This window comes from Epinephelus fuscoguttatus, linkage group LG6 (assembly GCF_011397635.1).
Source record: "Epinephelus fuscoguttatus linkage group LG6, E.fuscoguttatus.final_Chr_v1".
Taxonomy (NCBI): Eukaryota; Metazoa; Chordata; class Actinopteri; order Perciformes; family Serranidae; genus Epinephelus; species Epinephelus fuscoguttatus.
In genome coordinates, this window is record NC_064757.1 from 33452173 (window position 1) to 33469452 (window position 17280).

The following is a 17280-nucleotide window of genomic DNA, read 5'->3' on the forward strand; positions in this document are numbered from 1 at the left end:
GGCGTCCTCTTCCTTGTTTTTATTGTATATCTTGACAATGCTTGACAAATAGGCATATATGGGTTTATGTATTGTATAACCATTGTACTCCTGGTGTATCAGTTAAATAGTCTTCATCAGACACCTTCATGAAGGAGACATTTCGGTTCAAGATGTTGGACAGTGCTCTGTTGTCAACCTCCACTGTTCATGTGCTGTGTGCTTTACTATTGCGAAGGATCAGATTAATCAGTTAAGTAAATATGCAACAGTTGGCACGGGGGAACTGGGAAACATGTCTGGCGGAGCTAGGCTGCTAAATATGGATGCTTGTATAGTCATAGACTTTGCTGTGGAAGCTGAAAAGGTTCACAATGAAACAGGCGCCAGTGTTTGGGCTTGTGACATATGTCTCTAATTGAGAGCGAACAAAATGCAAATATCAGCCAAGCAGGATTTGACATGTCTTTGTTAAGCTGTCCTTCAGATAGTAATGGCATTAGGAATGCACCTGCAGTGGCTCTACAGGTCTATGGGGAGCCAGAAACTGGAGAGCTGCAGGCTGCCAGATGGACTTTTGAACATTTTACTCCTAATAGAAAGCAAGCCAGCCAGTGTTGACGTAACAAGAGGATGAAGCATAAAACCCCGGCAAATATCTTTTGATTGCTCAGTTCAAAGGCATATCCTGACATTTTGGGAAATATGCTTTTTGCGCCGTCTTCCTGGGAGTTAGATTGATATCAGTTTCATCTCTCTGCATTCAGAGAAGATATTGGTCAAGGATATTTTTAGCCTGCAGTACCTGTGGCTTAGCACAAAAGGCAGGAGGAGACAGCTGGCCTTCAGAAACATGAGGAAAAATACGTCCTTCCAACAACTCCACAATGAACAAAACACGCTCCATTCAGTAGCTGTTCTGCTGATTTTTGTTGAATCACAATCTTCCTCAGCAGATGGAGTTGCTTAGTTGTCATGGAATCACAGATGTTAAAGAGACAGTTCACCCAAAATCAAAAATACATATTTCTCCTTTTACCTGTAGTGCTGTTTATCAGTGTCTGTTGTTTTGGTGTGAGTTGCAGAGTGTTGGAGATATCAACCGTAGAGATGTCTGCCTTCTCTCAAATATAATGGAACTAGATGACACTCTGCTTGTGGTGTTCAATGTGCCAAAACATACTTCTGAAAAACTCAACAGCAATGTCTTGGAACTTTTTTTTTCCTACCAAACCACACTTGCCAACCATATCACTGTGCCGAAGGAAGAGTGCATCTACCGCTAGCTCACCTAGCACCGCTGAGCCAGCTAACATTTCAGCTCAGCCCAGGAGGGCACCATTAATGTTTACATCTTGCGCTGGCATGAGTACAAGCCTCTCGGGGGTTTGACTTGAGCTCCACAAGCAAAGTGCCATCTGGTTCTATTATATTGGGAAGAAGGCAGACATGTCTATGGCTGACAGCTCCAACACTCCAACACTCAGGCCAAAATATCTGTATTAATAGACAGCACTACAGGTAGGAGGAAAAATGTGTATCTTAGTCTTTGGGGTGAACTTTCACTTTAAAATTCCCATTTTCTTCAGAGCTCTTTAAGTACACATTTTTTGTCAATTTTTTCTTAAAAGTCGAGATTGAAAGTTTCATGACCGTGGAGACAATGATCAAAAGCTCCAAAAGATCTGCTGAACAGAGCTCCTGGTGAGTTTGTTTTGTTTACTACTGTTTCTCGATTTTAAAATGATCTATTTACATGCCAGCCACCAATTACTGTTGTCCAGTAATCGCTGGAGTCATGGTGAGAGTGTGGAAAGTGTAAAAGAGCAACTTCCCATGGCTGCATGCAGCACCTCCACTGCAGAGGACTGGGCCATCAGTCACTAGAAAAGCTTCAATACACGATCTAATAGCTCTGAACACATCAATACAAAACATGCAAATAGAGCTGAAAGGATTAGTCAATTAATTGATTTGTCAATTGACAAAAAAATGAACCAGCAACTTATTTTGTATCGTTTAAAGGTGCAGTCTGTGATGCTAATCAAATTTACTTTTTGTTAAATTCAGCAAATATCTTGTCATGGTCCGCTAGCTAAAATTAAGTCGTGTAATGTGAAACAAAGAAAGTAGCTCGGACTTAGCTACACAACACTATGCTGGCTAATCTCCCTCCTCCACATCTATCCCCACAAGGAACAGAGCAACATCATGATAATAGAGCTTGTGAAGGAGCACGGACGATAGGGATGTATTTGTTTGGGTTTTGAGTTCAAATATCAATAATTTTTCTCCAGAATCACTGACTTCACCTTAAGGCCATTTTTAAGCATAAATCCACCCTCTTAAATGTGAATGTTTGCTGCTTTCCTTACGTTTCTATGATATTAAACTTTACTTTTTCTCTGAGGCAGGATTTATCATTGAAATACTATCAGATTAATCGATAACACAAAAAAATCATGTGTTGCAGCCCGGCGTGAAAAAATCTCAGGCTTCAGGTTGTTATCATGCAGCCTCATTGCTGTCTCTCCTCCCTTCCTGACTTTGTGATAAGCTAGGCTAAACACATCTTTCATCTCCACTGAACACACAGAGATGAAATTGATAATCGATCTTCTCATCTAGCCCCCGGTAAGAAAGCAAACGGCCTTATTTCCCAAAATGTCAGAGAAAAGCACAAATAGTTGACTTTAACGGAAAGGATATAATTGACTGTAATGAATCTGATGGTTTATTGATTCATTGTTTGGTTGATGTGGTGACACAGTGGCTTACTGTCACCTCAGAGAGATCGTCCTGGGGTCAAATAGAAAGTTACAGTCGCTGGGAGAACCTCTGTTTGCTTGTCTATGTGTTAGTCCTGTAATGGCGACCTTCTGGGTGTTTCCCTGTCTCATGCATCTTGGGAAACACCCTGACCTCTGCAACCCACCACCCCAAAGCCCATAAGTGTGTATAATCGGTTGATTTTAACTCAGTGGAGTCTGCGGATGTCACAGACAGTATGCTGTGATGAAACCTGGTTGCTGTTGCTGTATGAGCCACAAGATGTATTCTTCAGAGAGACTGTCATGCTATATTATTCTATGGACAGATTTCTCCCCCCTCGGCGATGATCTGTCACTCGCTTGTCACAGGCGCAGAATCCAGTCAGCCGCTGCCAGTGGGGGACTGTGGCAGATTTGCAGGGCTTTAGGAGACAATAGCTGGAGCTGCTTGTCTGCCTTGCATCATTCTCTGTGAAGGAGTGTGAAAGGAATGCATATGGCTTTTATTTCCACTGATACCTCAACTGACGGTGGATCAGTTTAATCGCTTTAGATCCATTTTTCAAACTTTTCTTCAGGTGGGGCTTACTGTGTGCAGAGAAAGACACTGTAAGCACTGTAATGAGCGTTAGTCCCTGGGACTGTATCAATTGTCAGCTTTTATACGTCACAATTGTTTTGTTTTTTCACAGTAATGCACATTTTGTCTGAGTATGGGAGCCCAAAAGTGACCTGATAAATTTGATAAATAAAATAATAAATTAGCTTGATATATTAAAAATGATTTAATAAATAGAAATCTTGAAAAAAAATGATTTATGATAATGATTTATGTACATATATATTTATGACCACATTTATTGTCACACATATTATCAGCTAATATAGCTGTGTGACAACTTCTCTCATTATCACACAGGAGATGTGGAAATGTGGGAGTAAAACAATCTGCCTCCGAATAAGAATTTTCCTAGTCAACCAATTGTCGTCATTTCGGGCCATTAGTCGACTAGTCGCCCGCACGTTTACAATATTAATTTAATTATTAAATGATATATTTTGGGCGGGGCGACACAATGGTTTGAGTTGAAGGTGTGAGAAAGAATAGTATCAGTAACATTGTTAACACTGTGCTACATTACAGAGAAATACAAAACCGTACTAATGAAGCTTCATTAATATAGGCCTATATTTTATCTACAAGTGCACATCACACACTGAGCGAGCCGCCTGTTAATGACGCTGTGGGCTAATGGGCATGTAGCTACTTCCATGTTTCAGATGATACGTCATGTTTGTAGTCGACCAATGAAGATGAGTTTACATATCAACTTGGGTTCGTCCTTCACCTTCTCAAAATGATCCCACACTTTGGATTTCCTGCCCGACATGTTATTAACTAGCCTGTGGAATAACCGCATGTACCAGCCCTGGAAATTAGGGGCCGTACACATGCTGTGTCTTTAACCACCTGGAAACACGAGGTCTGGTGCTGGGTGCTTTTTTGTGCCTTTTTTGTACAAGCTTTCAAGAGCACAGCGGCAGGTTTCATCTGAGGTTGCTAAGCAACCTTAACAAGCATCGTATAGCCTATTTACCTGAAATCCTGAGTGCAGAGCTGATCTTCTTCTAGGCCTGCACTAGAATTATCAGCTTTTCCGTATTTATCAGACTGAATATTTACAGAAGAAGGGAAACATATCTGACTGCTGAGCGTGGCCACTTCCTGTGTCTTTTCAAATTTAACTCCAAGATGGTCCAGTCATATAGGTTTTGATTTATTTTGACAAGACGCAGCTCCTAATAGAGTTTCACGTTGTTTGTTCCTGTAGTTTTTCTGCGACTAAGCGACCAATGAAATCTTGCCGACTAATGGCCTTTCTGGTCAACTAACGTTTGGTTGACTATTAGGGGGCAGCCCTACAATGTATAGATTTAGATAAATGAATAAAGAAATGAAGAAATAGACAAATACAAAAAATGTAATATGCTTTATTCCTTCATTGCTCATTAATCTATTTGTCTAAATTATGACTTAATAGTGTTGGGCTCGTTACTCCAAAATTACTTTATTACTCATTACTTGTTACACTTCTGAAAAGTAGCCTAATATTATCACTTGACTTATCACTTTTTGCCAACAGTATTTTGTCACAATACGCTTTATATTACTCCACACTCCACAAAATTGGTAATCGTGTCCTATCTCCTCAGAATCCAGACTTTGCATGAGTGCCTCTGTGTAAATGTCAGAGTTATCTCCAGCTAGTGCAGCTAAGGATAGATATCTTGCAAATGATTTTTTACCTGGGGGTCTTTTATTGCCTGCGAGTGGTATTTTCCCAAGGATCTGTCTTAAAGATGAAAAGTCAGTCATGGAGATAGGCACCATTTTATCCACCATATCCAGCCACCAGTTTTATTAGTCCTTTCTTTCTCGTAACCTGCTGCTGTCCATGTTAAAATCCAGTCGTGGTTGTTGAGCCAGTGTGGGGCTACAGTCATCCTCCGTGACAGAGGAAGGCTCACATTTGGTGGCATGAATTTGCAAGAGCTTTACTTTGTTGTGCTGTTGTAGGTTTTTCAGAAGATTTAAGATTGTGTTCAGTAGGGAGGTGACAACAGAAGTAAGGTTGGAACAAGTTATTTGTTTTTGGGGTAACTGTAATATTATTACTGAAGTTATATCAGTTTTTTTTATTAAACTACTTGTAAAAACAAAAAGTAATATTATCACTGTAATGCATTACTACTGTTTCAAAACAATTTTTAATTTGTTTCATTGGTATGTTCAGAGGGGGAAATGTCAAGACAGATTAATATTTTACTGAGCAAAATTAAAAGTCATCACAGAGTTTATTTTAATTAGTTTGAGCACTGGGATGTGCAGCATATAGTACACATGCCAGCTTCATCCATTCATCGTGTCTCTGCATCAGTTGGCATTGTGTCTTGCTTGGCACATGTCATCAGGGTAACTCCTGGGAAATTTAGGGAAGCAAAAAGCCACATGAGTACACAACAGAGATGAACTGGCATTCATCGAAAGCATTTTTATGAGCACTGAAGTCAGAAGTCTGTCCTGTTGTAGCAGTTGTTTTTAAGGGATGTTTACTTTGGGGCTTTTACTACAGTAGTTCGCTTCAGTCAGTAACCTTGAGCATTGCATTGTTGGAAGATAGTGCCCCCGATTAAATTATGCCTCTGCAACTCACGTTCCACAATCCCTAACTAACAGCTGCATAATGGATCAGGCATATAAATCACAATATTAAACATGATTAATGTAGCAATGTTCACAACAATGTTAGAGAGTGCTTTACAAGTAACAGCAATAAATAAAACCCCAAACAAAATTAACATCAAAATTCCGAGCATGAATTTAAAATAGGGCACGCAATTAAAAAAAAAAAAAGAAAAAAAAAAAACAGGCGAGCACACCAAGAGCCAAGCATAAATTACCAACAATGCCCTGACAACAGAAAGGTATTTTAAGAAGCGATTGAAGTCCTTTTGGAATCACTTGTTACCGGACAGCGTAGGTACAGGGAGCAGGGTCAGCATCCAGCTTGAGGACACATCCTATGAGACAGAGCTGGAAGATGAATCGAGCCTCCGAAGTTATCGGTAAAATCTTAATTTGAACTCGGCACAGACAGGCAGAGTGGAGTCGAAACAAAGACATTTCCTGGTGTCGACAGCAGATGAATGCTTCAGATGATAGATTTGAGATGGATCTAACATATCACAAAATAATCATCTCTATCTTGAGAGCATCTTAATTTGATATGTTTCCTTTGGGGATGAGGTGGTGGTGGGCATGAAGCATGTGGCGGGATCATTTAAAACTGTATTAGGGATTTTAACTCTTAAGGTTGAGCTTATATTCAATACAATGTCAGCATCAGGGAGTAAATTCTAAAGTTACTAATCAGAACAGACCTGTATCATGAGCGTAATCAAAAAGAATTTTATTTCAGGTATTATTATTTTCTGGCTTCTGCACTAAATAGGGGTGTTTGTGAATTTCACTTTGGGGGATTTCATTTTGGATTGAAATAGAAATGTTTCCAGGACCATTGGTGATGTTGATTTATTAGAGGAATGATATCACACCATATATGTCATATAGTTAAATTGACCACAGGCGTGTTTATTTATCCTTATGTCTTTGTTTTAATTGCTCGAGGCAGAAGAAAACAAGTGTCCAAAAAGCCTATTTTATTTTTGGCTGGATCCTTCCTGCGTGCCTCCTCATGCACAGTGATGTCATCACTTTCGATTTACTGTGTGCCAAGAAAAACAAGTAATGAGATGTTTTGAACCACAACACACACACAAAAAAATACTTTTCCCTTTGTTGTTTTTTTTTTTTTTTTTTTGGCTCAGTTTTAGGTGTCACTTTATCTAGGCCAGGGGGAGGGGCAACAACTTTGGGAGAACTTATTTCTTGCTGTCTCTTCACATGAAGCTTCTCAGTCATACAGGCTTAAAAAGGCAGCTTTTGGGACAATGGGGTCCAGGTATATCATGCAGAAAAAAATTAATCATCATAGAAATGAAATATTGTTTTGTCTAAAACCTAGAAATAAGTTAGTATTTCTGCAGCTCCCTTTCCCTCATCTTGAAGGTAATGTTTTTTTTTTTTTATGGATTTTTGTTTAGGTTTGGTTAGCTTCAGAGATTTTTCATGTTTTGTTCTACAAGATAAAATACAGCAGTAAATACCCCACATGGGAATTTTAAAGGTTTTCCGTATCTCAAAAAGGGCTAAATGAGACTGTTGTAGTGGCAACATTTAGTCATGTGACCATGATGTAGTTCGTTTATAGCCTGACGTTAGCTTTTTACTTATAGCAATTGCATTTACGCTTCAGTAATCAAAAAAGTGGTGTTCCTTTGTGAAAATTATCTTGCTGAACAAAATGTGTAATTGTGAACTTTTGCTTGCCACAGAGTTTATTTTCTGCAATGATCCAAAATCCAGTGGAAAATCCCACTGGTTTTTGTCAGTGGAACAACAGTGACGTTAACTTCCTGGTTGGCCTGCAAAACAATATCCATGGACCACTCTGTGGGCCGATATATTTTAGGACTATTACTCTTATTTGAATAAAAGCAAAACAAGAATTAGATTATACAGCCATGCTAGCAGCTCCTGGGATAGCCTGGTTCCAGACCATAGACCCCGCCCACTCAACTGAGTAGGCTTGCATTACTGGTCTGGCATACTGCAATGAATTTGCGATTTATCTCGTCCAAACGATGGACGGACCAATGAATGCCAGGGGTGGGGGTGGGTCTAGCGATTAGCCAATCAGCGCCACGCTAATGGCGACCGCTACAGATCCTACAGACCACATTAACGATGCTATCGAGGTATTTCACCACTACTCGTGTTAATGGAGGACCAAATTAAGGAAGCTGCTAAACTGGATTTAACGGCGATGCAGCTGGGCGTGCATGACGACGGAGACATTTTAAACGGGCAATGCTAGCTTGTTTACCCACCCGAGGCATGGATACTAATGACGTCAGATTCTGGGTGAGTTGTTGATCTCTACTGATTGGTTAGGGAAAAATCAAATCCCCTCCCCCTTGTAAATCGCCTTCAATGGAAGCGATGTCAGACTGAAGGTTCTGGGAGCTTCAGTCTGACACTCAGGCTAGCTCCTGGGGCTGTACTAGAACTAAAGGCTTACATCGACATGCTAACATCCTTTCAGTGATAATGCCAGCCTGTTTAACATCTATGTTTACCATATTCACCTTGCTAATTTAGTAAGTTAGCATACACAGCTTTGCTATGCACCACTTACCACCCAGTACATCTGAAGCTGATGGGAGTCTCATTAGTTTTTGCTGGAATTTTGTCATAAATTAAAATTTGGACAGATTAAAGTTTTATGTAGACGATGGTGCTATATGAATTTAGAAGACGGATCGAGTTATCAGTAAAATCTTAATTTGAATTTGGCACAGATAAGTGGTTCAGTTGATATATTTGAGACGGATCAAAAATATAAAAAATTAATCATCTCTATATTGAGAGAATCTTAATTTGATAGGTTTCCTGTTGAGAGATGGTGGTGGTGGGCATGAAACATGTGGTGGGATCATTTAAAACTGTCAACCAGTAGTGATCCAGTATTAAAGACTTTAATTCTGAAGGCTGAGCTTAAATTTATGGCATTTAAGTCTGGAAAACTAAAATATGTTTATAAAATTTCAAAGTTGTTGTTAGGGTTTTGTAGGTACTGACTGAATAACATATGCACTACCGAGTGCTGATTCATGTTAAATCAATCTGTGCCAAATTTCACTACCTAAGAGTGCACCTGAGTGAGAACACTGTGTTTAGACAGGCAGCCACCAGCGAAACTCCGTGGCCAGTGTTCCAGCTTTGGGGCACTTCACGGCGGAGACAACGTGAGCTCTGAGGATCCACTTGGTTCAGAAAGGAACCGGAGGCGCTGCGAAGTGCCCCTGAGCCGGGAAGCCAGCCATAGAGCTCTGTGGGCTTCCCAGCAAGCTGAAACTATTGTTGCAGCGCTGCGAGTTTGGGTCTATCTGGTTTATTTTCTACTTTATTTTAGAAATAGTCCAGTATCACCGATGTTTGGGATTGTGTTTTTATAAATTACGTACTTATTCCACATATTTGTGTCAAAACAGAGATTGAGAGAGACGAGATGACTTAACTCTATGTGGGATTAGAAAAGAGCAGAAGGGCAGAATCACTTGTTGACTGCAGCTTGTTCAAAAATTACATTTTTGTTTTTACAGAAAGAGCAAAGTATTAAGAAAAGATATCGTTGAGTACCAGTACTGAATTCAAGGTACAGGTATCAGTTCAAATGTGAACAGTACCCAACCCTACATGTCGTCTTTGAGCATTGGTACAGATGAATTTCTGGTTTATTTTCCCTATCAATTTTTTTTTTTGACAGAACATCCGTTTTTAGACTCTAACAAGTAGAGGGATCCAAGACTGCCCTCTGAAAAAAAGTCCCCTGTCATCCTCCCCACCTTTAATTACTTTTGACTCAGCTTACCAACCCGAAATGTTGATAAAAGTCACTTCATATAAAGAGTCTGACTTTGGGCGGGCTCCTGATCCCTTTCCAGCCCCTGAGCTCGGTTTGGTCTGTCTGGTAATCCATCCACGAGTGTTTCTTGCTCAATCCTTCATCTTCAAATTGTAAGGCAGAGTCGGCACGGATGTGGGGAGAAGGAGGGAGGGACTATCTCGAAATGCCAGTGGGCGTGATTGAGTCTTACTACCAAGAGAGTACGGGCCAGATGGCAAGTTTAGGAAGCCTGAAATCTCAGCACCTGGCAAAGTGTTTGTTGAGTCATTGCATTAATCAACAACTTTGCCAACTCCCTGCATATACATTATGCTCATTTTGTGCTGCGGGGTGGCGATAGAAATCTTATTTATTCAAGAAATAATTGCCTAAAGTTATCCTTACCACCAAGCGTATTTCCCTCTGGACACAAAGCAAATGAATATAAAGTGCTGTATCTTGTTCTGCAAAGTTTTTATCCGGAAAATAAGGACTTTTACTATTTTTGACCTGCAGCTTCAGGTTCAGTAACTTAGTTGGACACTTTCTGCAGTAGTTGTAAAACATCTCAGTGCTCTTCATTCCCACAGACAGAGATACTGAATAAATTAGAGGGAATTTAGAAACTCATGAGTGCACACTGATACTTTATGAACACATGCGGTAATTTATTGCTGCTATTTGTGCTCCCGTTGTCCTTTTACTGATACACCAAATTGGACTGTAGTGGTCTCCTTTCACCTCTCTGCAGACTGAGCCAATTTGTATAAGCATATGCAGCTCCCAACGCTTGAATAATTCTCCAGGATTTTTTTTTTTAATGCCTGAGCGTGTTAATGTATAATTGATGCTTTAAGGAGATAAACTGCCAACATCTTCATTTAGGTGCCTTGGGCAGACAGGGGGAGAGCAGTTTCACTTGATTTGTTAGTTTTAAAGTTTACAATCTCACGGCTGAAATGAGACCTGAGGTAATCATGAACAGTGTTAGCTCGCCAGCATGATGGCAGCAGATGGCTGATGGCTGGATGGATGGGTGACATTTGCTTGTTTCCTCTTGCAGTCGTCGCTGAAAGGAGCTAATGTCACAGTGTTTGGCTGCCTGAACCATGGGATGCCTCTCTTCTTACGGGAAAACTCATCATTGAAATGTGAATCAGGTATTTATCTCTGACAAAATAACCTGAATAAATAAAGTGTTTATTGGTCTATACTAATATCACACATAGTTAAGTTTAAGTGCAAGGCTCTTCACCTTTGAACAACAAAAACACTTACAAGCCACAAAACTTTGACTTTCACTCACAATTTTTGCTTAAACTTCAGCAAACACTTCAGCTGGCATCATCTTTAGTTAATCACTTGAAGTGATGCTAATTTCTATCAGGGCTTCTACTTCAACTGACACTTCAAGCCCAGTTTATCACCTGCACATGGCTGATACATCAAGTGAATCTTCAACTTCTGTTAGCACTTTAAATTCAACTGATACTTCACCTTACTGCTTACACTTAAATTGACACTTGAACTTCAGTTAGCATTCCTGTTTACACTCCTGTTGCAGCTTTTTTTCCCAGTATTTGTATTTCGATTGCTGTATTTCAACAATTTCAAATGTTTTTAAATATCAGAAGTGAGTCGATGTAAGTAATCTTCAGACCTCTTCTTTTTAATGCTTTTCCTGCATAAGTGGAAAGCTCCTTAGGTTTTAAACTCACTGCTACATCGTTGTGTTCTTCTGTTGCAGAATCAGTGGCCGGGTTTTTCCTGTCTTTGAACGCCTCTGCTAATATCACCAAACTGAGGATTCCCTACCCACAAACAGGCACCTGGTACCTTAGTCTGCGCTCTCTATGTGCCACTGAGCATGGGTGAGTGGCTACAGACATCTGTTAATCGTATACACTTACACTCTGCTTCACTGGAGAACTTCACTCAACTACATTTATTCATGAAAAGAAACTGCTGAACTGCTGAGAAATTTTTTTTATGTCTGTGAGGGGCAAGTTTGAGACTTTGGTAAAATATGCTTATTCATGCTTATTGATGCGATTTTGAAGTTTGATACTGTCCTCATGTCTGTACACAAAATATGAAGCTACTTTAGCTGACTTAGCTTAGCATAAAGACTGTAAGAATCCACCAAACATCACCTCTGAAGCAGACTCCTGCATCAGGTCGGGCACCTGGTGGGTGACCCGCAAAACACAGAGGTGGTAATTTGTCTTAATTTTATATCCGGGCTCAGTTCTGGGTGAAAAAGGAACATGCAGTTTTGCATCGCCTGTCTTTGATGATAAATATATTAAAATAAAAATAATAATTTATTGTAATGTTTTAAGATTTTAATCCTCTGAATGCTGACTTTGTTTGTTGGCTGCATCACTCAGGTGCGTTACTAACAGGCATGTTAATGGAGAAGTGCTGCTTAATATTATGAAACAAGCAAAAAATATTCATTTGAATTGCATTTTCTAAATTACCTTCATTTTTGAATATATTATCTCAGTTTGATATGTATGAAATGTCCCAGAATGATCACTTTACACGTCCTGCTTATCCAAATTATTTGAATAGTGCATGATAATTATAGGATCTCAGGTGGGCCTATAGATGTAGCTACCGTGACGTCACCCACTGGTTTGTAAACTGCCCTTTTGAAGCCTAGAATTTGGCATTTTCGGCCGTCGCCATCTTAGTTTTTGGAGCAAGACATGACCATATTTGGACCTGCCTTAGAAGTGAGGACACTATTGTCACTCAAAGTGGCCCACCCTCAATTATGCATAACTTTAGGCCTTAATAAAATGTAAACAGGAGAGTTATATAAAAATTCTCCCCCGTACAGCTGTCATGAACCTGGAACTTAGCTACTGAGACCAAAACCGTTTGGAGGCTGTAAACATGTTTATTTCTGCTGTAAAGTTGGGCATTTTAATATGGGGGTCTATGGGGATTGACTCACTTCTAGAGCCAGCCTCAAGTGGCCGTTCAAAGAACTGCAGTTTTTGGCACTTCTGTGTTGGCTTCATTTTTCAGCCCTGGAGGTTGCCTCTTAGTTGGTCCGCAGATTTTGTGTTGGCGGATTGTTGTGGGCTGTGGAACTGATTGGTCATATGTGTGGGTGGCAGGGCAGGTGTGGTAATGCATGTCACGATGCTGGTTCTTGGAAATCAGACCCCTGCAGGACTCTCCTCTACAGCTCTCTGATCAACACACTATATCTCGTTTGTTTAATCCAGTCAAATCCAAAGTGTAAAAACAGCAATTAGAGGTTTTACAGGGTCTTATGTGTTGGACTATTTGGGACTAATAACTTCCCGAAGTCTCTGCTGGTTGCCTGGCAATTTTGTTGCAACCGAGTTTAAAAATAACAAATCTCTATACAGGTTACACAAACAGCATAGTGTTAATTAGAGAGCTGTAGAGGTACTAGGTGGATTTTGTTACCCTCGGGCAGAGCCAACTGTTTCCCCATTTCCAGTCTGTATGCTAAGCTAAGTTAGTGGTAGCTTCATATTTAGCTTACAGACATGAGAGTGCTGTCTAACTCTCAGCAAGAAGGCGAATAAGTGTACTTCCCAAAATGTTGACTGTCCTCTATACCTTTTAAAATGGAGACAATGGTGTAAATCGTGTGCTCTGTAGGAGTCAACCCCAGAAAGTCTCCAAAACATTTATAAGCAGAAATTCAGTGGAACCAGCTGAATGACTGTTACTCATAAATTTTTGACAGTCTCATTATCAATTCATCGGCTCGGTCCCAGTGCCCCAAAGCAACCTGTGAGACAATATTTGCTGTCAATTACAGGAAGACAATTGCAAAATAGGACATTCAGTTTTTCTTAAAAACATCTTTGTATAACAATCACTAGTTTATTTACCAAAAATGAATAATTCAGTGCTCTAATGAAGACACCATGCTCACTGTTTAAACGGTGCTGCCTCCCTCGTTCAGCCACATCCTCTCCCATCTGTCACTGAGCAGATTAATTTAGGATTGGCTTCATAAATGTGCCTCTGGTCCACACCTAGCATATGACATGGAGGGGAGTTAGATTTTGAGGTTTTAAAAGCAGATTTTTCATGTTTGTACATTGGCATATTCAGACATTTAAACATTCAATAGCTTCTTCCTGTGCGGTTCACCATTTATACAGGTAAAACATTTCACGTAAAGGAGGTAGTTTTACCACCTTTAGTATGTTAAGCAGACCATAATGCATTGCACCTACAAGATATGTTGGGTTTTTATATAAAGGGCACAACTCTTGTGTTTTCTTGACTAGAAATTATCTTTATTGTTCTCTCCACCTGTGTGCACAGTTTAATGCACAGATGAATGCACGCTCTTTCTCCGAGGGTTGTTTAAAGTCATTTGTGAGAAATGTCGCAAAGACAAGAAGTGGGGAAAATGTTTCCATTAAGTTGTCCAACGCACTGTTTTTCATGAGTTCTTAAGTATTAGCTATTCAGCAGATTGAGCTGTTTTGCCGAAACCCTTAATGGCAAGAAAATGTGAACAGAATGAAATTAAGCAGATTTTTTTCACCAGACACTTGGGAGTTCCATTTGAATTTGAATAACAAATAATAACAGATGGTGTGGGACATGGTCTCATCCTCACATGAGAGCATTGCTGAGGTAAGAAAAATGTGGAAAACATTCACGTAGCTATGTGTTAGATTTCCACAAATTTACACATGCTAAATTAATCAGATCTTGTTAGAGAAGAGAGGAGGTGGTATGAACGATAGGTGCTCTTCAAGGCTACAATTAAGTTGAGTGATATAACTTAAAGATTAAGAAGTGAGCAGCTGTGCCAATTAAAAAAATGGGTTCTGGGAGAAGGCAGAGAAACACATTTGTTACCTCCTGGAGTTTCACTCTCTGTGACTGATTGTATAACGTAGCAATTAGAAAAGATGCAATGAAAGCACAAATATACAGGGTGTTTTTTTCTTTTATCCTATGAAGTATCAGAGATTAACAAATGATGTATAGGTCCGTGTGCAGTTGTTAGTTTGTACGTTACAGTTCGATGCATAACAACAGCCTCTAACGGGCCGTGAAATTCCTAACAAATATGTATCTGTTGGCTGAAATTGTTCCACAGGAATACAAATAAAGGAGATGCTGACACCAAAACTTGAGTTCTTTGTTATCATAGGTAGAGAGTATTGTTGAAAATTCCGAGTAGGGTACTTAATTGAGATACTTAATGAAGGTTAAACTATCACAGCAGAACTCTGGCTTCCTTGTTGGTCTATAAAGCACTGGCATAATTTGTAGAAAATTACTTTTGTAATTGCTTCTGGAGATCACACAAGCTTAGCAGAGTAAAGTTGTCTGACATCTGACAACCCTTAAAACGACCTTTTGATCTTCAATGCAGTGCCGGAGCAGATAAAACAACAAGACTGAGAGTCTGCAGCCGCACTGGCAGCTCTGTGAGAGGCTGTAATTTGGCAGCGCTTTGAGTGAAATGTGAATGTCAGCATCTCAACGTGCTCACAGTGACTAGTTTTGGTTTGTTATCACCTGAAAATAAGAATTGCTGGGTTTTGTTACTGCATAGTGAGCCTTTTATACCTACATACAAAGGGGGTCCTCTCCCACAGAGTCTGCCATGTTGTTCTACAGTAGCCTAGAATGGACAAATCAAACACTGGCTCTAGACAGGGCCATTCATGTTCAGCACAAGCAAGTTGCCCTAAATCCTACACACTAGACCTTTAATAGATAAATGTAATTCATGGTGCTGTTAGACTGCAGCTGGATCGCCCCGTAAATACAGATGTGGACCTCCCTTTGTGTGCCGCAAGTGGAAGAGCAAACTGTAAAGCTGTTGTTCTTAAATAGGGATTGAAGCAGAATATTTCATCACACAAGACTTGTGGATTTTGGAACTGTCTTTATTAAATAAATTGGCTGGAGTTATTGGGAATAATTGGATCACACGAGTTGGAAACAATCCTCAGTCAGCAGTCTCAACTGCAGTCTAATTCTACAAGTAGTATGATACTAATAATATAGAGTGTAGAGTCGTCTTTATTTTCAGCTGGGAAAAAATACCACGTATTTGGCCACAAACCAAAATACTGGACAAACTAAGGAATCTGACCTGATGATGGTGCGACATGAACAGATCACCAGACTTGTCACAGTTTATCCTGAGGGGAACATGAATATACCAAAAATTGATGGCAGTCTATCAAATAGTTGTTGAGACATCTTGTACAAAACTGCAAATGTGAACTTCATGGTGCCACTAAAGCCCCGTTTCCACCAAACACTTTCAGTATGGTACCTTTGGAACCAAAAGTAACCCTTCAGAAAAGGTACCTAGACCGTAGTGTTTCCACTGCAAACAGAACCCTTAAATGTGGGCGGGGTTGTTGTCACTCACTGCTCCGTCCAGCACTCGCTGTATTTCCTCATTACTGGTGACACAGAGGGAAGTCTCCACCTCATTTATCGTCTACAAAACGAGGCTGCATGCCATCATTTTTGGAACAAAATAGAACAGGCTGCAGTGAGAGTCTCTCTCCATGAGATATTCAAAAATAGCAGGTTTGTGCAATTAGTCCTTCTCAGGCAAGCTCAGGGGTTTAGCATTGCCGGAGCCCACAGGAACAATACTCCGAAACGCTTTCTTTTTCTCCAAGTGAGAATTATCAGAATCAGAATCAGAAATACTTTATTGATCCCCGAGGGGAAATTATTTATGTTACAGGTGCTCCTTGCAAGAGAGGAAAGATACGTGAAAATATAAGAAATTTAAACAATAGTATTAACAAATATATAGTTAAATAAACAGGAATTATTAACAAACATAAACGTAAATATATACAGTACAGGCCAAAAGTTTGGACACACCTTCTCATTCAATGCGTTTTCTTTATGTTCATGACTATTTACATTGTAGATTCTCACTGAAGGCATCAAAACTATGAATGAACACGTGGAGTTATGTACTTAACAAAAAAAGGTGAAATAACTGAAAACATGTTTTATATTCTAGTTTCTTCAAAATAGCCACCCTTTGCTCTGATTACTGCTTTGCACACTCTTGGCATTCTCTCCATGAGCTTCAAGAGGTAGTCACCTGAAATGGTTTCCACTTCACAGGTGTGCCTTATCAGGGTTAATTAGTGGAATTTCTTGCTTTATCAATGGGGTTGGGACCATCAGTTGTGTTGTGCAGAAGTCAGGTTAATACACAGCCGACAGCCCTATTGGACAACTGTTAAAATTCATATTATGGCAAGAACCAATCAGCTAACTAAAGAAAAACGAGTGGCCATCATTACTTTAAGAAATGAAGGTCAGTCAATCCGGAAAATTGCAAAAACTTTAAATGTGTCCCCAAGTGGAGTCGCAAAAACCATCAAGCGCTACAACGAAACTGGCACACATGAGGACCGACCCAGGAAAGGAAGACCAAGAGTCACCTCTGC

The 17280-nt window shown here is 39.9% G+C and overlaps 1 protein-coding gene across 1 annotated transcript in view; it reads left to right on the plus strand.

Annotated features, from left to right (window-relative positions):
- tmem8b (transmembrane protein 8B) overlaps positions 1-17280 on the plus strand; it is a 59423-nt gene that overhangs the window by 19210 nt on the left and 22933 nt on the right. Inside the window, exons 7-8 of the mRNA XM_049579841.1 lie at positions 10884-10980; positions 11568-11691. Of these exons, the coding sequence (XP_049435798.1) occupies positions 10884-10980; positions 11568-11691 (221 nt within the window). The remainder of the gene's footprint in view (positions 1-10883; positions 10981-11567; positions 11692-17280) is intronic.